General features: G+C 38.8%; 1 protein-coding gene across 1 annotated transcript in view; it reads left to right on the top strand.

Annotated features, from left to right (window-relative positions):
• rapgef5a (Rap guanine nucleotide exchange factor (GEF) 5a) overlaps positions 1-22,048 on the top strand; it is a 105,840-nt gene that overhangs the window by 62,023 nt on the left and 21,769 nt on the right. Inside the window, exons 10-13 of the mRNA XM_049475735.1 lie at positions 7,233-7,369; positions 8,499-8,599; positions 19,133-19,211; positions 20,494-20,638. Coding sequence (XP_049331692.1) covers positions 7,233-7,369; positions 8,499-8,599; positions 19,133-19,211; positions 20,494-20,638 — 462 coding nt within the window. The remainder of the gene's footprint in view (positions 1-7,232; positions 7,370-8,498; positions 8,600-19,132; positions 19,212-20,493; positions 20,639-22,048) is intronic.

A 22,048-nucleotide genomic window follows, 5' to 3' on the forward strand; every position in this document is an offset into this window, starting at 1 on the left:
ATACTGTACTATTCAAACTGAGATCTTTGAGTTGAACCAACTTATAATAATACACTGAAAAAAGAGAATTGTTGGACCAACTTAAAAAAATTACTTCAATTGGTAACACATAAATAAATTAAGTTTTTACAAATTAAGTAAACAAGTTAGATCAACACAATTCCTTTAAGTTAGCTCAACGTAATTATTTGATTACTTTCAAGTTGACAGTTTTCATTATCTCAACTTAAATTTAAGGCAAATCAACTTAAATTATCCAGTTTATCCAACTTAATTACGTGCTTCATAATTTTAAAGTACAATGGAAAACATTTCAAGTTGTTTAAACTCAGCAACATAAGTTCTCCTGCTGCCTTAAAAGGCTGAGTTAACTCAATGTGGTATTCTCAACATATTTGGTATATTATTATTTAACTGCAAATACTGACAGTATAATACTGGAGTAAACTCAGCAAAGAGTGAACTCTGTAGCTCAAAGCCAGCATACTGTGATTACTAGAAACACAGAATAAAGTTAATGTGCTCTTACAGCCCACAAACACTGAGGCCTGGCAATCAAATTATATTATAATATTGCACGCCTAGGATAAGGTAGCTTTGGGCAACAGACAACACAAAGATGGTAAGTAAGGAAGAGGCCACACCCAATATGCAGATATATGGTGCCAGGAGCCTATAGGAAAGCTGCATGAACCAACACTCTAGAAAGAGCATTGACACAGGTAGTGACTAAAAGTTGGTTCAAATCACATTTTTTCATTGGTTCAACCAACATTTTTAAGTTTTCAGGTTGAAGTTCTCTGAACTCATTTTATTGAGTTATACTGGCCGGTAAGTTCACTCCACTTAATAATATTAGTTTCCACTGACTAAAACACAGAATCACTTTTTAGAGTGTACAAATAAATCAACTTCCCCTTTAGTCGTAATAACTTGATGTTTTAATTTATGCTAACTTAAGTTTTCATTACCCATTACTTAACTTTTTTAAGGCAACCGGTTTCCTCAATTTTTTTAAGTAACTTTAACTTATCCTGGCTTACAGTGCAGAGATAAATCCTTAGTTATAAAGATACAGCACTGAGTGCTAAATAAAGTTAACCCTTAAACTTCACTTAACCTCAGACTTTCAGCGTAGCTTGCCGCTCTCCCCAAGGCACTGATGAAGCTTCTTTCAGCTAAACTGAAGCTACTAAACTCTTACTTCAGATCCAATTTAAACCTACAGTTACTTATACAAGATAGCTAATGTTAACTAGCTGTAAACAGAAATTTAAGCTCTTTAGCTGATGAGACAGTGTCGGCTCTGGAGGTGGAGGAAGAGTTTCATATGCAGCAGAGGTCAACTTTATTTCACAAAGAACAAGAACAAGAGGATTTTAGTGGAAGGACACCTTTAAGATCAGTTTTATGCCTAATAAGATAATAGTATATAATAGTGTTTTAAGCTCAGCACCTCAGACTCTTTAATCTCTGAAACTTGAGTTGACTGAAACCCATTCTGAAATGTTTATTAATGTGTTTCTTCTCAACAGTGGTGAGATGGATGCCCATGTTTGGTAGGTCTGAGTAAGAGTGAGAGAGAAAGAGAGAGAGAGAGAGTTATAATTACCCACAATACACACACACACTTATGCACACACACACTTATGCACACACACACTCACCAACGCACACATGTGCACACACAGTGAGTCATGTTCGTACTTCGCTGTCTGGAGAGCAGCCGGCAGCTGCTGTGTCCTACAGAATAAAAGCAGGTCATTACCTGTCTGACTCCGCCCACTCAGGCCCACCATTCATCTAGGGGAGGAGTTTCGGGTGACATCACTGCCGGATCACCTTCCAGGTGCTAAGTGCTCAATGAGTCATCAAAAAGGCTGCACGCATGGCGCACGCAGAGTGTGTGATACAAGGGACAAAACACACACACACACACACACACACACACTCAAGCATGCTGTCTCTACAGTTTTACACTATATTATGTAGTACGGGTCAAAAGTTTTGTAAAATTTTACAATTTTAGGTAAAAAAAAATTAAGAGAACGCTATGCAAAAGTTCGTCAATCCAAAAGATGAAGTGTTGTTGGGTGCAGTTACTATGATCAGGAGATCGCTGGTTCGAATCCCGGTCATGCAGCTTGCCATCAGCTGCCGGAGCCCCGAGAGAGTCACCTGAAATTCTGGAACTGGTTTTCCAACAGTCTTGAAGGAAGGAGTTCCCAGAGGTGTTTATTAGCACTTGTTGGCCCTTTGCCTTCTTCACTCTGTGCTCCAGCTCACCCCAAACCGTCTGGATTGGGTTCAGGTCCGGTGACTGTGGAGGACAGCTCATTTTTTATTTTAATACACAAAACTTCACATGTCTTCATTCATTTCATTCATAGTTTTGATGCCTTCGTTAAGAATCTACAGTGTAAATATCAGTCATGAAAATAAAGAAAATGCACTGAATGAGAAGGAGTGTCCAAACTTTTGACCTGTACTGTAAAATCTGTGTAGCTAAGATAGGTATGGACGGCTGACTGTTGTCAGGGTTTTAATCAGCCAGTGGCGCACCTGTGTTTAAATTTACTTGAACAAACCTCATTTTCTGACTGTTGACGGGGTTTAAGATAGTAACAAGCATTACGACACACTTTGTGCAGGGTGTACAAAAAGGACCCTGTTCTGATGTGGGCTGGACAACAATAGCAGTCTGATTTATATACAAGAAGAATTTGATTTAGGACACTGGAGAAGATGTTCTCAGCTTTTTTTTTTTTTGGGGGGGGGGGGTTGTTTTGGTAATACACACACCTGTACAGAGAATCTGTGTGTGTGTGTGTGTGTGTGTGTGTGTATGTTTGGCCTGATTGTGTTTCATGTTTTTGGTTGGTGTGTTTGATGAACATGGGTGTTATAAACAGGGAATCTCTCTTCTCTGTGGGATATTGTTGTTCAGGAATTCTGTATTGGAGTGTGAACATGTACATGCAAGTGTTTCTGTTTATAGTAACTTTACACACCTGTGTTGGAGAGCCAGGTGTGAATTTGTGTGTGTGTGTGTGTGTGTGTGTGAAGATGAAGTCAGTGTCGGGTGTCTGTAATCCCATCATGCCTTTCATCTTTGCCTTCAAAAGGTGCTTTTCAGCCTAGTCTGGACACAACACTCACAAATACACACCCCATACATACTCCCAGAGTCATACACACACAGTCCTGTGTTATATTGCATTTTATATTAAAATCAGACTTGTTTGTGAAACCAGATATGAAGGCTTTCTGGCTGTTTTCACTAGTGCTTTAATTTTGTGCCAAAACTCTCACTCTCTCACTCGCGCTGTCTTTCCCTCTTTCATTAACTTGTGCATTCTCCCCCTCTCTCGCACTGTGTTTGCCTCTCTTGTGCATTCATGCTCTCTCTCTCTCTCTCTCACTCATGCTTTCTCTTCCTCACTTGTGCTGTCTCTCCCTCTATTGAGCCGTCTCTCCCTCTCTCGCTCCACTCTTACTGTCTCTCGCTGTTTTACCCTCTCACAATCTATCTTTTCCTCTCTCACTCTGTCTCTCGCTCACTCTCTTTGTCTTTCCTTCTCTTGCTCTTTTTCTCCCTCTCTCGCTCTTTCTCTCTCAAGCTGTCTCTCGCTCACTCTCGTTGTCTCTCGTGCACTCGGACTGTCTCTCCCTCTCTCATGCTCTCTCGCTTACTCTTGTTTTCTCTTGCTCACTCAGGCTGTCTCTCCCTATCTCACGCTATCTTACCCTATCTCACGCTATCTCACGCTATCTCACGCTATCTCACGCTATCTCTCCCTATCTCTCCCTATCTCACGCTATCTCACGCTATCTCACGCTATCTCACGCTATCTCACGCTATCTCTCCCTATCTCTCCCTATCTCACGCTATCTCTCCCTATCTCTCCCTATCTCACGCTATCTCACACTATCTCTCCCTATCTCTCCCTATCTCTCCCTATCTCACGCTATCTCTCCCTATCTCTCCCTATCTCACGCTATCTCTCCCTATCTCTCCCTATCTCACGCTATCTCACCCTATCTCTCCCTATCTCTCTATCTCGTGCTGTCTCTCCCTCTCTCATGCTCTCTCGCTTATTCTTGCTTTCACTTGCTCTCTCACAGTCTCTAGCTCTCTCACAATGTCTTTCCCTCGCTTGCGCTGTCTCTTGCTTTCTCTTGCTCTCTAGCTCTGTCTCTCGTTCACTCACACTGTCTGTTGCTCTGTCAATAAGCCATGTTTCCATTCTAATTGCTGATATATACATTACTATAAGCTAAGTTCATGCATTTCACTGCTGCCACATGATTGGCTGTTTAAATAACTGCTTTACTGATTAGTGTAAATATCAATTCGTAGGTATAGAGAGAGTTTAAAAATGCTGATATTAAAGTGAAATACATATTTTATTTTGGAACATAACCCAGTTAGCCATCATAAATAATACTAATGGATGATGGGGGTCCTTTAGGTACAGCGGTTAGCTTTCAATGGGCGAACACTTCTCAACTAATAATATAATACAGTATAAAATATATATAAATAGCTCATCCCATGCATTGGATATATTGTGCTATTTTAATGAGGCGTTCTGACATGTTGAGAAATAGTAGGTTGCTTCAGATCTACTAATGATAGGACAGTTTTGCTTATGCAGCATCAGGCAGGAGGTTTTCTTGGCTTCTTTTGGAGCAGCGCTGGATTGATGCGTACCTTACACTGCATAAAATTAGTATAAAATTACAATAATTTACTGCCAGCAGTTTCTGCGCTAAGTCGCTGTTTTAATTAAACAAACTCACACTGTATTCTTAAATGACAAGAGTTTATTGCACTAATCTGCAGCCACAGCTGTCTGAGGATCGTAGTAAAACATAAAGTCAAGGTATAGGCAAACAGGACATTTTTTTTTCAATAATAACACATTATATATATGCATGCAGGCTGGATTTTTTTATAAGATCTATTTTTATCTTTTCAAAAAGACACAAACTTGAAATTGATCAAATTTATAGTCATGCAATGGCATGCTAAGATATAGTAGCAGCGCTCCAGCTGCTGTGGAACTGGCAGATTATCCACCTGAGCTAAGACCTGGAGTGTTGCGCCCCCCTCAGGCTGCCCCCAGTCTTGCAGGGGTGGATAGACAACTCTAAAAAAGAAAAGAAAGGAAAAGAAGCAGACTCTGAATAGTCTCCGAGTGTAATTATGTGTACAGGTCTCTTGAGGGATGTTCCAGAGATTCCGTGTTGAGGCATGCACCATCATGCACGTCACATCCAGCCTCCTACCAGCCGAGTCAGATTACAGCGGTTGTGGTTTACATAGTATGAGTATTTGCATAGGGCTATTTGTTTTCAGTCGCAGCCCAAGGAATGTGTGCTGAAGTTCCAACGAAGGCTTTGAATGACTGGAAGGTATTGGAAAATGTTTCCAGTATCTTTCAGGTATTCACGTTTTTATTTTTACATTTTTAATACGCTTTAGTAGTGCTGTTTGCTTAAAAGAACATATTGAGTTGAGCCTTAAAAACTAAAAGTGTATCTACTGTTTCGTCTCATCTGCAGGTTAGAACTCCTCCAATCACTTCAGGTCTTCCTATTCTTAGATTTCTGACTATGACGGCTTGTAGAGTTGAGATTTATAGTTGAGATTCAAACCTATAACCTCCTATGCCTTGACAGGCAGGTAGTTAGACAGTTGCGCCACCCTAGAGCTGTAAATCTATGTACATTTCTGTGTCTATGAGTGTAATTTCACAGCTCTTGGGTGGCCCTACGGTCTAACTGCTGCTCGTTCAAATTTAAACAAGCACTCAGTGATCCAGTGTTGAGTTTCAAGCTTCTCAGTTTGGGGACATTGTTTAATGTGGCGGTTTCCACTGCAGTACCAAGTTCCTATACTTGTTTGACTCAACTTTCTGAAACCTGGTACCTGGTTAGTTTTCCACTACTACAGCTTTTTCTCCCCTCAAAAAGAAATAAGATAAAAACTCATATAGGGGCTATAGTGACTTTTTTGATTTGATGAATTACTAGTTGCTAGTGATGGATGTCTGCATTGCATCATGTAGAATGGCGTTTTTCTCAGGCCAATCAGCACTTGCAAGATTTGTACTTGGTTTGCTTAGAACCAAGAGCGAGTAGGTATTAAAAAATACCTGGTTCCAGGTATGAAATTTGCCTTACGTCAACTGGAGTAGTGTCGGTACCCTACAGTAGAAAAGCACCAGTAGAAGAGGTAAAGTAATTGAGTGTGGAAATACTTACTACATATTTTACATGCACAATATTTGATCCTGTTCAGCTGCTGCTCATTTATTAATGTTTTTGGGGCTCGGATTAAATCGCAGGGCCCTATTTTAGCGATTTATAGGCAAGACGTCAAGAGTGTGTCGATGTGTCTTTGGTATCATGCAATAAACCAATTCCATTTCCTTTAAGAGCCAGGGGAGCTCTGACTTTGGCACGTTAGTATCTTAACAGCACAGCACTTTAGCATATCTATCTTTAGCATAGCTAAGAAGATAGGTATGGATGAGTGACTGTTGACTGCTGTCAGGGTTTAAATCAGTTCCAGACCACCACGCCCATCAGTGTAGATACATTTTAAAACTCTGATGCTATTTTAACAGTGCAGACACAAGGCGTGAATATAGGCTTTTGACGGGGTGTAAGATAGCAAAGAGCATCACGATGTGCCTTAAGGTCCCATACTGTTGAATAAACTAATTTTTGACAAATCTAAGTTGAATTAACTAAAAAAAACAAACATGTTTCTAGAAATGTGTCTGTGTGAGTGTATGTGTATCTGGGTTAACATGTCCCGTGTTATTCAACGCTTTTGGATATCGTTATAGCTGTCCAATGAAAACTAAGTATCTCCAACACAGCAACTTAACAGGAGAGAGAGATAAAAGCGTTGTAACTTTGTAACTTTCAATAGAAATCAATGTAAAAAGAGTTTATTTCAGGTAATTTTGAAGAATTTCTATTCAACCCACATATACCCACAAAATCAACAAAAAATGGAGATACTTGTTTTTCATTGGATTGTGACCACATACTTTGAAGTTCCTTTAAAAATGTTTGTCCTTTATGTGTTGTATAAATTGAATAAACTAAATGGCTTTTAAAGGTATTTTAAAAAGGCTTCAAGGCTGATAAAAAAAATTAAAGTGATGGGTCATTCTTTCACTTTCTTTCTCTCTCTCTTTTCTCTCGTTTTCCAGGCGCAGGGCGAGGGAGCGGTGCGCGTGTGCCTGAAGGAGAGGGGTCAGGACGTGCTGGTGCTCCAGAGGGTGGCGTCAGACAGGACATCGCCACAGACGGCTGGGGGCGGAGTCAAGGAGGACGAAAGTGATAGGAGGTGAGCGACCCATCCCTCTCTCTCTTTTCTCTCTCTCTCTCTCTCTTTCTCTCTTTCTCTTTAGCTCTTCAGCATTCAGCAGTCTCCTCCTCCTCCTTCAATCACCTCCTCTGAGCTGCTCTGCTCCTCCCGCCTCCTTCCAATAACCAATCACTGGCCCCCTCCCCTCTGCGTTTCCATAAACTCAGGCTGCAGAGTCTGCGGGAGCAGTGAGTGCAGCGGCCTCTGACAGACCGACGGGAGTTTGCGATGAGGGAGTGTGTGTGTTAGAGTGTGTTTGAGAGTGTGTGTTTTAGTGTGTGTGTGAGGTTAAGGTTAGTGATGAAGAGCATTAGAGCAGTTTTTGATGGGTGTTTGTTTGAGGGTGTGTGGTTTTGCTAGTGTGTTTATTTGTCCATGTGTGTGTCTATGTGTGAGTGTGTGTGTTTATGAGTGTGCGGTGTGTGTGTGTGTGTGTATAAGTGTGTGTGTGTGCTCTAGAGTACTAGAGTCTTTTTCTCTTGCCGCAGGAATATACAGCTTGTGTGTATTCAGGCTCCAGCTGCAGCAGCAGCAGCAGCAGCAGCAGTGACAGTGCAGGGAGTGTCTGCTGTGCGGTTCTGCACTGTGCAGTCAGTGTGTGTGTGTGTGTGTGTGTGTGTACGTGAGCAAGAGTGTATGTGTACACGAGTGTGTGTGTGTGTGTGTGTGTACGCCTACTTGGTGCCCCCAGACTGGGCCTGGGCTGCTGGAGTAAGGCAGTGTGTGCCTGGCTCACCTCCGCCCCCAGCCTGGGGCATGACGCAGTGACCCGGGCTGAAATGGCCACCAGCCTCAAACCCGTCACGCTGGTGGAGGAGGAAGAGGATGATGATGAAGAAGACGACGACGGTGACGATGATGATGATAAAGATGACGCAGACTCAGAATGTAGCACCGCTAGCAGCAGTTCTAAAGACGACGCCGCTGGAACCACCTTCGACGTCCCGCACTTCCGCTACATTGATGACGAGGAAGATGACGAGGATGATGATGAAGAGGAAGACGTTCTGAGCAGCAGAGGGTGGAGCAGCAGCTCGTATTCGGTCTGCTCCACCGAGGAAGACTACCCCTCCGACAGTTCATTCTCATCCTCTGTTGTGTCCGACAGGTACGTGGTGGTGTCTGGAACGCCGCACAAGATCCTGGAGCACCTGCTGAGCGACCTGAGGCTGGACGAACACCAGGGGGCGACGGAGGGCAAAGAAGCCGGTGAGTGAACCCCTAGCTTGGTGTGTCAGAAGTATGTATGTATGAGTTGCATAGACGAAGTATGTACTCTAGTATGCCCTGCTAAAGTGCCAAACAGTGGCAACGTTCAGTGTATGTGGGTATCAAACCCACGACCTTGTGTTCAGTAACTCTATCCAGCGCTCTAATCAACTCTGGCATCATAGGAGAACTGAGGGTTAAAAAACTCTTACAGTGGGAGTTTATTGTGTATGGGTTTTGAACCCACAACCTTTTGTTCAGTAACTCTATCCAGCACTCTAATCAACTCTGGGACCCCAGGATAACAAAGCGTTAAAGAGCAGTGGCAGTGGCAGTTTAGTGTATGTGGGATTCGAACCCACAACCTTTTGTTTAGTAACTCTATCCAGCACTCTTATCAACTTTTGGCACCCCAGGAGAACAAAGTGTTAAAAGGCCCTGCTAAAGTAACTCAGCCCATTAAAAACCCCTGGAGTACAGAGGGTTCAACAACAGTGGCCGTTTAGTGTATGTGGGTTTCAAACCCACAACCTTGTGTTCAGAAACCAGCACACCAATCAACCTTGGTTCCCCTACAGCACAGATGATTAAGGACCTTGCTCAATTGCTTTCTCAAGGACCTAACAGTGGCAGTGTAGTGTATGTGGGTTTCGAACCAATAACCTTGCTATTAGTAAGTCCAGCACTTAAATGAACTCAGGCACCCCTAGAGCAGAGATGGGTAAGGGGCTTGCTCAAGTGCCTAACAGTAGCCATTTTGTGGCTGTTATTGTATGTGGGTTTTAAACCCACAACCTTGTGATTAATAAGTCCAGCACTCTAATCAACTCTGGTACCCCTAAAGCACAGATGGGTAAGGGCCTTGCTCAAGGGCCTTGTCATAGTAGCTAACCTAGCAATCTACATCAAATGAGGCCTTTAACTCTTAAAGTTCCTGAAAACACTTGTGGTTCTAAGCTCTTTTTCTTACTGGTATAACAATTTGGGTAACTTTGCGTGTAGTTACATGTTAGTTGTGCATATGAGAGAGCTTTAATGAGAGGGTTAATGACAAACAACTAGTCAGCTCCTATTTTTATTAAATTTCTTTGAGTTATAAAATGAATATAATGTGGCTTTTGAAGGACTCATAAACTGTGGTTTTCTTGTAAGATGCTTGTAAGACTTTGGAAACTATCCTGAAGAAGTATGTGTTTTCTGGCATTGCTAACATGCTAGGATTGTCAAGCATGCTAATAGATCCACGCATGCCAACGCAGGCTAACAATAGAGCGGGAGTTTCACTGGGTTTCGTTTTAGGAGTGTATCTGCGGTCAGAACCTGTTTAGTGAAACAAAATAGCAACAGCGCCATGTGTTTGTGTTTTGGTTTTGAGCAACTAGTGCACTTGTTTGTCTTGTTTTTTTCAGTTATACATTAAGGGGATTGTAAAAAGTAGTTCGAATCCTATTCATGCAGCTTGCCTTTTTTCTTTAACCAATCAGAGGTGGACTTTGGGTCATTGTCCTGCTGCAGAACCCAAGTAGGCCTGAGCTTGAGGTCACTAAGGACCAGCAGAATTCCTGCATTCCATCTATTACAGCAAGTTGTCCAGCAGCTCCAGACCATCATAACACTACCACCACCATGTTTTACTACGTTCAGTATGATGTTCTTTTTCTGAAATTACGTGTTTGTTAGTTTTACGCCGGATGTAACGCGACACACACCTTCCAAAAAGTTTAACTTTTGTCACGTCTGTCCAAAGTATATTTACTCAAAGTTCTAAAGATCATCAGGATGTTTTTTGGTGAATGTGAAACAAGCAATTGTGTTCTTTTTGGTCAGCAGTATTTTTTACCAATTTTTACCCAGTCTGATTGAATATATTTGGTGTAAAAGAAGGAAAATTGCTCATTCGATTTTTCAGATTTCTACATAAGCTGATACACACTTGATTATGACTGGAAAGCTGTCATGTTTGCTCTCCTAGATCATTCTGAACATAGGTGGGCGACAGGCATGCATGCAAAATTAGGAGCCTGAAGGTGTAGCGGGCAGGTAGGAGCGAGAACATGCATGCCTGTGGTCAGTGATGTGATCTGTTCAGATGTCCAGAAAAGAAGCTTTGACAGTCTTTGACAGGAGCTTAAAAGTGAGCGATAAAAGGAAAAGGGGTAGATCAGGAGAAAGTTAGGAATTATTGATAGTAATAGTAATAATAACACTGTAATAAAGCATTAATTATTTGTAAAATTCAACTTTAAAACATAAGGTAATAAAAACAAAAATCAAAGACAAAAAAGTATATATATATAACTAATTATATATATACTTGTTTACATATATATGTATATATAAAGAATTTAATAAAAAGCTAAATAACCAATGAATTATAATAATAGCAGTACAAATAAATTAAATGAAACTAAAAGTTTCTTAAAGATAGCGAGAGATTCTCCTGATCTGGTAGTGGAACAAACTACCTTCCACTACCAGATCAGGAGAATCTCTCGCTATCTGTAAGAAACTCTTGAAGACAGAGCTCTTCAAAGAGCTCTTACTCTCTTAACACCTCTAACTAACTACCTTCTACTACCAGATCAGGAGAATCTCTCACTATCTTTAATAAACTCCTGAAGACAGAGCTCTTCAAAGAGCACTTACTCTCCTAACACCTCTAACTAACTACCTTCTACTACCAGATCAGGAGAATCTCTCACTATCTTTAAGAGACTCCTGAAGACAGAGCTCTTCAAAGAACACTTACTCTCCTAACACCTCTAACACACTAACTACTTCTAACCTCATTTCCTTCTTCCTCTCCTTCACTCCTCTATCCTATTACTCCCCTTTGACCTCCTTTTATCCCTATCCAAAGATGTTTTACCTTTAAACTTATTTTACATTGTACTTGACCATTGTAAGTCGCTTTGGACAAAAGCGTCTGCCAAATGTAATGTAATGTAATGTAATGTAAAATATATATACGAACTGAAAGAACCTTTATACAAACTAACAAAGTAGACTAAGAATAAATGAGAAATTGATATGAATATTGAAAAAAAATAATTAAATTATTGACATTATTAACCTGGAACTACAGTATCAAGGAAAAGCAAAAACGACACTAATGGCTTAAGAAAATGCTGCTGAGAGTTCTCTTTTTGTGTGTTTTTTTAAATATATTGTAATGTATATCATTGCTTACAATATGTGGATTATAATGAAAATAAATAAATAAATGATCACAAAAAAAATGCAAGTCAAAAAAAATAAATATGTTTTAAATTGCATTTTAAAGCTGGTAACAGTGGGTACCTGACATGTGTTTATCTGTAAAGTAGTGTTTTGTACTTTTTTTGTAGTATTTCTGTACATTTAGGCCTAAAATGACTCAAAACAGAGTTATCTGGGTTGTGTTGTATCAGTTGTGGCCTGACCTGTTTCTAGAAAACTATTTATTATATATGAAACATTTTGAATAAATCTGTTCTATATTTCTTTAAAACTGGCGTTAGGACAGGATCTATAATTCAAGTTAACCCTTGTGTGGTGTTCATATTTTTGTTACTCGTTTACTTTGTTACTTTTATTTAATTCAGCAAAATTGAGCAATTCTACATTAAAATGCTTTACACATGCTCGCTTCACCTAAATTGCAAGCAATATAAACAGCTTACATGGTTAATATTTGCCCTTTACCTTTCTTATGTTACATTTCTTTAAAAAAGTGCTACTCTTTTTTTATTAGTTTTTTAATAAAATGTAAAAGAAAATGAATTAAACTCAAGATATGAGTAGAAAATTTGTTTAGTTTCAAATTTACAAATGAAGCAATGTTTATTAGCCCTTGGCCAAACATACTGTATGTAATATAAATGTGTGTGTGTGGGTGGGGGGGGGGGGGGGGGGGGGGTTGGGGGAATGAAAATGGGTCCCACAGACCCGAACACCACACAAGGGTTAAAGAAGGAAATTGATCTGGATAATGAGCCGAACATTAAGAACAGAGTATAGGGCAGCTGATGAGGCTTAATCCTGATTGATAGATGATTGATAGGCAGGTTGGCACATTAAAGTGATGAACATGACAGTAATCAGATGACTAGACTGTAGTAGTCGTAGTAGTAGTAAATATATATATATATATATATATATATTTTTGTAAGATTAGTGTTGCTTCGTGACTCACAGGTGTAATAGCCACAGGCCTGATGGTTATGTTGGAATGTGACGGCAAGTCAGAACTCAAAAAAAAAAAAAAAAATACCTGGAATGATGTTTGTTTTGGACTTTGTGTTCTTGAGCTCATTAACCCTTTAACCTTCTAATCCCTACTGACCTCAGATTTCACATGAAAGAGCAAGTACTACCAATGAACGTCTATTTTCTGGTCTATTTTCATAAACAGTCTGGAAAAAAAATAAGAGACCACTTAAAAATGATGAGTTTCTCTGATTTTACCAAATTGAAAACCTCTGGAATATAATCAAGAGGAAGATGGATGATCACAAGCCATCAAACCACCAAACTGAACTGCTTGTTGAATTTTTGCACCAGGAGTAAAGCAGCATAAAGTTATCCAAAAGCAGTGTGTAAGACTGGTGGAGGAGAACATGATGCCAAGATGCATGAAAAAAAAAACTGTGATTAAAAACTAGGTTTAATCCACCAAATATTGATTATTTCTGAACTCTTAAAACTTTATGAATATGAACTTGTTTTCTTTGCATTATTTGAGGTCTGAAAGATCTGCATCTTTTTTTTGTTATTTCAGCCATTTCTCATTTTTTGCAAATAATAGTGTGAAAGCTGGGGGAAGATGATCAATACAGATTTATCTCCTGAAAAACGTTTATTTGGGTTAGTAAATCGCTTCCGTTTATTTACAGTAAGCTTTGATTGACAATATTTTGGTCTAAGGGTGAGGTTTCTCCAGTGAAGTTTCTCCAGCACTAAGGCTGGGTGCAGCAGCATTAGCATTAGCTGCTAACCACAGCACTATGAGGATATGAATACCGCCTGAGTGATATTAACTATAGCGGTTCGTCCCACATAGCTTGTTTTAACATGCTAAGCAAGCAGAATACAGTCTGATACACTCACCTCTGAAAAGTTAAAAAAAAAAATGCTAGATTGTGGCTAATGCTAATGCTGCTGCACCTAGCCTTAGTGCTGGTAGAATCCATAAATAATAATACACTTGTTATTGGCAGGTTTATGTTACCTTCATGTAAAAGGCACACATAAGCTATATAGCACGACATAGTATACTGTAGCTTTGCATTTAGCACTATAACAAAAATATAGTGTAAATATAGTGTGTTGCTCATTATTACTAGTTTATTAAATATTGTTATTTGTGTTTTTTTCTGCCTGGTTTACTAGCTAAAGAGGTTGCAGCTGGTTTCAGGTGGTCTAAATCGTCACAGAAAAGGTTAGATAATGATAGAGTGTGTGTTTGTTCTCTGTGCCGTTGTGTTGGACACACCCACAAGAAGACAGCTAGCCCTTCGGTGCTGTGCATCCTGTGCTGTGTGTAATTACCGGTGTGTGGTTGTGGTTGCACTTAGCATTTATTCCCAACACACTCTAATAAAGAGAAAGACACCAGCTTACTGTGGGTCTGTGTTTTTAATGTCAGAACAGAACCTATACACACATCCATATATTCACACACACACACACATACTGTCATTGGACACATTTGAGGCCCCATGAAAATTAGCCAACATTGTGGGGACACCCCTTTCTGAATGAGCTACAGAGAAACTGACAACACAGTTCTGCTCCAAAATGCATCAATGACACAAAAATCAAATGATATTTATGATCCATGCATATTTTGATCATTGTAATATAATACCATACATTTGAGGACAAGTCATTTTTAGGACACATTTTATTTTTAGCTTTATTACATTTAATTTTAGCTATCAAATACCTTTTTAAAAAGCTTGTTTTACATATCATCATATTTATTCAATACAAATTAGCTTCCCATTCCCATTTAGCACACTTCTTCCCAACACATGCATGCTTCTCCTTGCAGTAACAAACACACACATCCATGTGTAGAGGGGAAAAGTTGGTTTCAGATGAAAGAGGCTTTTAATCAGCACAGTTCTCTTAAAATGTCACCATAATTATTGTATAACTGTATTTTTCGGACTATATCCTTTAATTTTCCGCAAAAATTATCAGTGCTTGTTATAATTTGATGCACCTTAAATATGAACTCTACCAGTCAGGTATTAAGGAGCAGTAAAGCAACTAGGTGAGTTTTCAGTGAAGCTTATCCAGCACTAAGGCTAGGTGCAGCAGCATTAGCCTTAGCTGCTAACCATGCTGCAGGAGAGTTACTGCAATCCATCAGACGGCGCCGTTTCATCTTTCCTTGTCTAATTCTAAAATATCTCTCTCTCTCTCTCTCTCTGCTCAGTGTGTGTGCAGAGCTGCAGGCCTCAGCTGGATGGTCTGCCTCTCTTGGGGTATTGCTGTGTTAGCACAGGGAAGATGTATGATAAAGATGAAAATGGATATTCATCACTGGGGAATGGGGGCAGGCAGGTGTGCATGTGTGTGTGTGTATATATATATATATATATATATATATATATATATATATATATATATATATATATATACAGCTCTGGAAAATATTAAGACACCACTTAATAGTGATGTTTTTCCTTGTTTTTTCCTTGGTCTTTTTGAATGTTTGAACCAGGAGTAAAGGCATAAAGTTATCCAAAAGCAGTGTGTAAGACTGGTGGAGGAGAACACGATGCCGAGATGCATGAAAACTGTGATTAAAAACCAACCAGGGTTATTCCACCAAATATTGATTTCTAAACTCTTAAAACTTTATCAATATGAACTTTTTGTTTTCTTTGCATTATTTGAGGTCTGAAAGCTCTGCATCTTTTTTTTTGTTATTTCAGTCATTTCTCACTTTCTGTAAATAAATGCTCTAAATGACAATATTTTTATTTGGAATTTGGGAGAAATGTTGTCTGTAGTTTAAGAGAGAGAGAGAGAGAGAGAGAGAGAGAGAGAGAGAGCAATACGGAGAGAGTTCAATTTACTCGAAACACTGTTTACTCCATTATAATCCCACACCTTCACACAGCCCTCCAGGTCCCCCAGTGAGGGATAAAATGAATTTATGTTGCAGTGCTATTCCTGCTCCCACCAGCCCTCTAAAACATGACTCATTACAGTTTCAGAGCCGCCTGCAGCCTCTGCTTCCTACTGTAATAAACTTTTGACTTAGCCTAAAATAAAAAAATCGATTGAGCGCTGATGCTCTTTTTATGTTTTACGGTCTGGAAAAGCGAAAAATAAATACTCTGAAAGAGGCAAGAGGAGTGCAATAAAGGAGAGAGAGAGTCTATGTGAGATAACTTACGAGAGATAAACGAGCGTAAGACCCTCATTTATTTCTCTTTTATCTGCCACACTTTTTTTTTTTACTTTTCTGTACAGACATAGTTGTGTTAAGCTACGGTGCAACTGAGTGGTGTATTTGCTTATTTATACTTATTTATGATTATTATAACACATAGCATCCGTAGCATCCAAAGCCAGGGTGGTCATAATATTGTGATATGACTTTGTGCTTTGTGGAAGTATGAGATTTTATTTTTATTTTATATTATTTTGGGTGGCGGCTCAACGATTAGAGCACCAGACCATCGATGACAAGCTTGTGGGTTCAATACCCGGGTTTGGCACTATGTGTGTGTGTGTGTGTGTTCACTGCAGTGATAGGTTAAAGCTGGAGGCAACATTCCATCTGTTCCCAGCCCAAGTATAATATATATATATATATGGTTTTGTTTTGTCTTTTTTTTGTCTTGAAAAAAAAAAATCATCTTTAAAACATGGTGGTGGTATCACCTTTTTTACGTGTTTTGATGTATCTGGGCCAGGAAAGCCCATTGCTGTGGAATGAAGGATAATAATATCAGGACATATCTGTTCTTGAGCACACATGTCTTTTTACCTATTCTAAAGAATGGTTCAAGAAAAATAAATCTAACTATACAGCTCTGGAAAAAATACAAAATTAAGAGACCACATTTCTCCCAAATTCCCCCAAAAATATTGTCATTTAGAGCATTTATTTGCAGAAAATGAGAAATGGCTGAATAAGAAAAAAGATGCAGAGCTTTCAGACCTCAAATAATGCAAAGAAAACAAATTGATATTTATAAAGTTTTAGAAAGAGTTCAGAAATCAATATTTGGTGGTGGAATAACCCTGGTTTTTTTTCATGCATCTTGGCATCATGTTCTCCTCCACCAGTCTTACACACTGCTTTTGGATAACTTTATGCTACTCAGTCCTGCTGCAAAAATTCAAGCAGTTCAGTTTGGTGGTTTGATGGCTTGCGATCATCTTGATTATATTCCAGAGGTTTCCAATTTGGTAAAATCAAAGAAACTCTGTATATTTAATTTAGACAGAATGTCTCCATCCAGCACATCCCAAAGATTCTCAATGAGTTTAAGATCTGGACTCATGCTCCCTGAACCCTGAACTCTTTCACAATTCCAGCCCCATGAATCCTGTTATACATTGTCATCTTGGAATATAAGAAAAAAATGATCCATTGATGGAATAACCTGGTCTATATTCAGTATATTCAGGTAGTCAGCTGACCTCATTCTTTCAGCACATACTGTTGCTGAACCTAAACCTGCAGACCAACTGCAGCATCAACCAACCAACCCCACATCATTTACTTACTTAAATCCAGGTGTAGACTCGTATTAAATTGATCAAGGTACTAACAGTGGGGACTGTGGTGGGTCTGAGTGTTTTCCAACCCTACTGTGTTAAATCTTGGATAATGTTCAGGACAATACTGACAGAATAAGACAAATCCTCGTTCTATGACTGCTTTGAAGAATAAGTGATGACACCTCCATTATTCTCGTAATTAAGTCATTATCTGATCATTTGGAGCCGAAGGCCGAAATGAAGCCTGAACTCGAGCCTGTGAAGCTCTAATGGCCTACGGTGACTGAGAGATTAGAGACTGCACATGTTTGTGGAGCATTCCTTCCCCTTAGGCTAGACTAACACACACACACACACACACACACACACACACACACAAACCAGGGAGGCCTGAACAAACTGCTGCCAAGTATCTGCCGACATGCATATTCTCAGATCAATGGAGCTCAAAACCTTCTTAATTTCTCGCGTCTCACAGAGAAAAACGTGAAATGTAGCGCCGTGTGTTTTTCTGCTGGTTATTGTTCTGCTGAGTTGAATCATCTGTGGCTGGCTGATGAGAGTGGCCATATTTTTAGATGATGCTTTTTTATTTTTTTGTTTAAAAGGGGTCTTTCAGCTAAAATCCACTATTTTTCTTGTAAACCTCCATTGTTTTCAGTTGTTAATAAAAGAAAATGGTACCACTTTAAAATAAGACAACCTTTATAAAAGGTTTATAAATGGTTAATTACAATTAGTTTATTAATGGTTACTAATTAGGTTGTAAAAGCTTTAAAAATCATTAATAATCAGTTATAACACATACGTAGCAAGGGCAACAATGACCTGTTGTTTGCCAAATAGTGAACTATATTACACAGCCATCTATATTATGGCCTTTCTACGTATATGTGTTATAACTGATTATTAATGATTTTTTTAAGGCATTTACAACCTAACTAGTAACCATTAATACACTAATTGTAAACCATTTATAAACCCTAAGGTCTTATTTTAAAGTGGTGCCAAGAAAATGTTCAGAAAAAGCCAAAAAAAAGCAAGAAAAAAAAGCACAGTGTCTACGTCGTCAACCCGTGAATTAGTATTCATGGCCCCGCCCACCTCAGCTCGGGACCGCCCACAGGCAGAGCTGAAGCCTGGCAGCACCATCATCACGTCAGATAGGAGCTAAATAACAGTGCTAGGAACAGAATGGCAGTTCATTTCTTACGTTGTAATTTGTGCGAATAACACATCAGTGTTATATATATGCTTTACCCAGTAATTTAGAGCTAAAGAAGATGAGCTGAAGATGCATGTGGTAGGTGTATGTTTAGAACTTTATAGACCTGGACTCCACCCACCTCTGTGTGTGAGTAACTATAGGTTTAAATAGGATCTCCGGTGGATTTGGCGTTTTACAGAGACTCTAAGAACATGGCATTACACAGGATGTAAAATGATATATAAACATATGACATTGCATAGACTGTTATTAGTGTAAAAAAAAAATATATATATATATTTTAAAACAATTCTAACTGTTGCTCGTTTCACTGTTAGCCAATCAGAGGTGATATGTTTGCATGTATGAATGTTCATGAGCAAGAGCCAAAATCCTATTGTTTTCATTGCCTCCTTCTCCACTCCTCCACAGGACTAAAGCACAGTTATACCTGATCACCGGAGCAGTTTTTATTTTTATTTTTTTTACAAAAAACAGCTCACATGGCATTAATTCATACTAAAAACCACAACTAGACTTTTAAAACCTTGTCTAATTCAAAACTGTAACCATATTCTATTTTTCTCTCCTCACAGAAATGCTTCTGGACGACTTCTTGCTGACCTATCTCGTCTTCATGTCCACAAACGACCTCTGCCAGGCTCTTCTCGGACAATATCCTTCCTTACCCAGCATGCAGAAGCTGGAAGACCGCTGTCAGCCAATAAGAAACAGCCGCAGCAGCTCTCTGAAAGGGAGGATCTCGTCTCGCACGTCTTGTTAGTGTAAACATCTGCAATTCCGTACATAGCTGTGCCTTGAGCAGATTCATACAGCTGATTTATGGTTTGTTTTACAGAGTTATATTACATAACTCGTTGGCTTGTGTGTGTGGAATGGAAGTGCACATCATTTCTTGGCCTGGTATATTTGCATATTGTGATAGATGTTATATAAGAAAGGGAAAAAAATCACAGAATTACAGTACTGAACAGTGGTGATGAGAATAAAGACAATCAGAAGTTTATTAAAAGCTGTTTAAAATGCATTTATAGCCATTTATTTTATCAATCAATCAATCAATCAATAAACCTTTATTTTGACTCGGAAGTATATTGAGGGCAACCCTCATTTTCAATGTAGCTGAGCATTTACAAAAAAGTAAATGAAAGATAAAAATAGATACAAATAAAAATAGAATTAGAATAAAAATGATAAAAAATAGTAATAACAAAACTTGGTTTAATTGATAAGAAATAAGATCAAAGGTGATAAGATTAATACAACAAAAAAACAGTTTAAAAAGCTAAAACTAATTTTTACGTAATAAAATAATGATACATACATACAAATAAATAAATTAACTTAATAAATAAAAACAATAATCATAATAAAAAAAATAATAGTATCAAAAACAAAAGAAAATAAAAATAAGTTAAAAAGCAATAGTGAAAAGCTATTACAAAAAAAAATAAGGAAAGAAATAAAAAAAGGAAACAAAGAACTAAGAGAAGAACTAAAATAAAAAATAAATAAAAGTTAAGAAAAAAATCAAATAAGTAAAACAGGTACAGGCTGTCTGAAGGTGGATAGATATTTAAAGTTTTAAATTATTTAGTGACAACAGTGTTTATTATTCCAAATGACTAGAGAACCTGTCTAGATATATAAAACGTGTTTTAGGATTTACAATACAGTCTATTTTCACTCCTTCCACCTGTGCCGTTAAAATAGCGTTTAGGAATTAATCTGCACTAATAGGTGTTGTGGTGTGGAAGTGGTGGCGAGAAATACAGGTGCACCACTGACTGATTAAAACCCTGACAACAGTCCACAGTCAACCACCCAATCCTAAGTCACTCCTCAAGAAAAATCTAAAAAGAATGTCTGGTATTATTTCATGTATAAATTTTTATTGTGATTTTTTTGTGGTTACCAATCCTTAACCTGAAATCACTTATTGCACCAAGCGCTGTCGTGGAAAGGAGGAAGGGAAGGAGGCCCTCTATCGAAAGCGGAAGGTACTGCACCTGGTTTCCCAGTGGAGCTCTCTGTATAAAGACTTCCTGCGCGAAGAAGAACACGTCAAACTCTTCATGAAGGTAAAGATGAGCTTCTTTCCTAATGCTGAAATATTTATAAATATATATATAGTTTAAATATGTATAAATCATTAACTATTTAAACTATTGCCATTGATTTAGTCCATAACTAGTATTAAACTTCCTAGATAAGGTGCAATACAAAAAATGGGTCTATTTTCATACATAAGATGCAATGGATTTAATCACAGTTAGTTCCCATCCTGCAGTGTGATTGGCTGAGAGATTTGTGCTCTGTGAGTGACATTATCAGCCGGTAATGCACTGTAACAGAAGCTCTTCATGATTCGAAAATACTGATCTGCTGAATTGGAAGGGTCCCTGAATATCTAACACTTTATTTTCTACTTACAATACTTTAGATTAACTGTTTAAATACAACTCTGGAAAAAAATGATGATTTAAAGATTATGAAACCACTTCAGTTTCTGAATCAGTTCTTGTTTTATTATAAACATTTTTCCCAAATTTCAAATAGAAATATTGTCATTTAAAGCATCTGTTGGCATAAAATGAGAAAAAGCTTTGAGACCTCAAATAATGCAAAGAGAACAAGTTCATATTCATAAAGTTTTAAAAGTTTCGAAATCAATATTTCTGTATAGCATGCTCTCCTCCACCAGCCTTACACACTGCTTTTGGATAATGTTATTTTCAGTGCTGTGGTCAAACACACGTGTGGAAATGATTGGCAGTCCACTAAAAACATCCAAAATGGATGTTAGATAAAACTAATAGAGTTCCGGCTATTAAAAATACTGAGAAGACAACCCCCCCCCCCCACACACACACACACACACACACACTCTCCGCCTCAGTGCCTCACGTGTGTGTGTGTGGTGAGGCAGTACTGTTGACTCACATGCTCACGCCAGAAGATTAGTTTAGATCTTTGGGGAATGCCTGTGCCACATGCTGGGACTTGATGCTTTTAATCGTTTTTCTCCTGTCTTCCCTCCAGATGCCTTGTTTTCTCTCTCTCCATCCATCTCTCTCGCTCTCTCTCCCCCCCTCTCGCGCTCCAGCATGCATCCTGCCACAGGCTACAAACAAACACCACCATTAGGAGTCTATTTAGCGTGTCTTACAGGGCTAAAGACATTAGATCTGTGTAGGATGTGAAGGGCGCCGCTTGTTCTCTCCGGGTGATAATGGAGTCGTACGGGTGATTAGAACCGGGGCTGCTGGCTGTATTAATGGCGCAAACACCAGCGACATGTGTGAGCAGATGGATTGGTGTTATTTTTAGTGAGATGAGCTCAGATCACCATCAATCACTTCCCAGTGGTTCCAACGCTGGCGTGAATCTGGGGTAGATGGTACTGGTTTCTGGTGGAATCCGAATCACATTCTGTTGTGATGCGTCTGTTGCTACTTGGATGATCAACATTTGAGTCCGTCCAACAAATA

The sequence above is a fragment of the Astyanax mexicanus genome, chromosome 3 (genome assembly GCF_023375975.1).
Source record: "Astyanax mexicanus isolate ESR-SI-001 chromosome 3, AstMex3_surface, whole genome shotgun sequence".
Taxonomy (NCBI): domain Eukaryota; kingdom Metazoa; phylum Chordata; class Actinopteri; order Characiformes; family Acestrorhamphidae; genus Astyanax; species Astyanax mexicanus.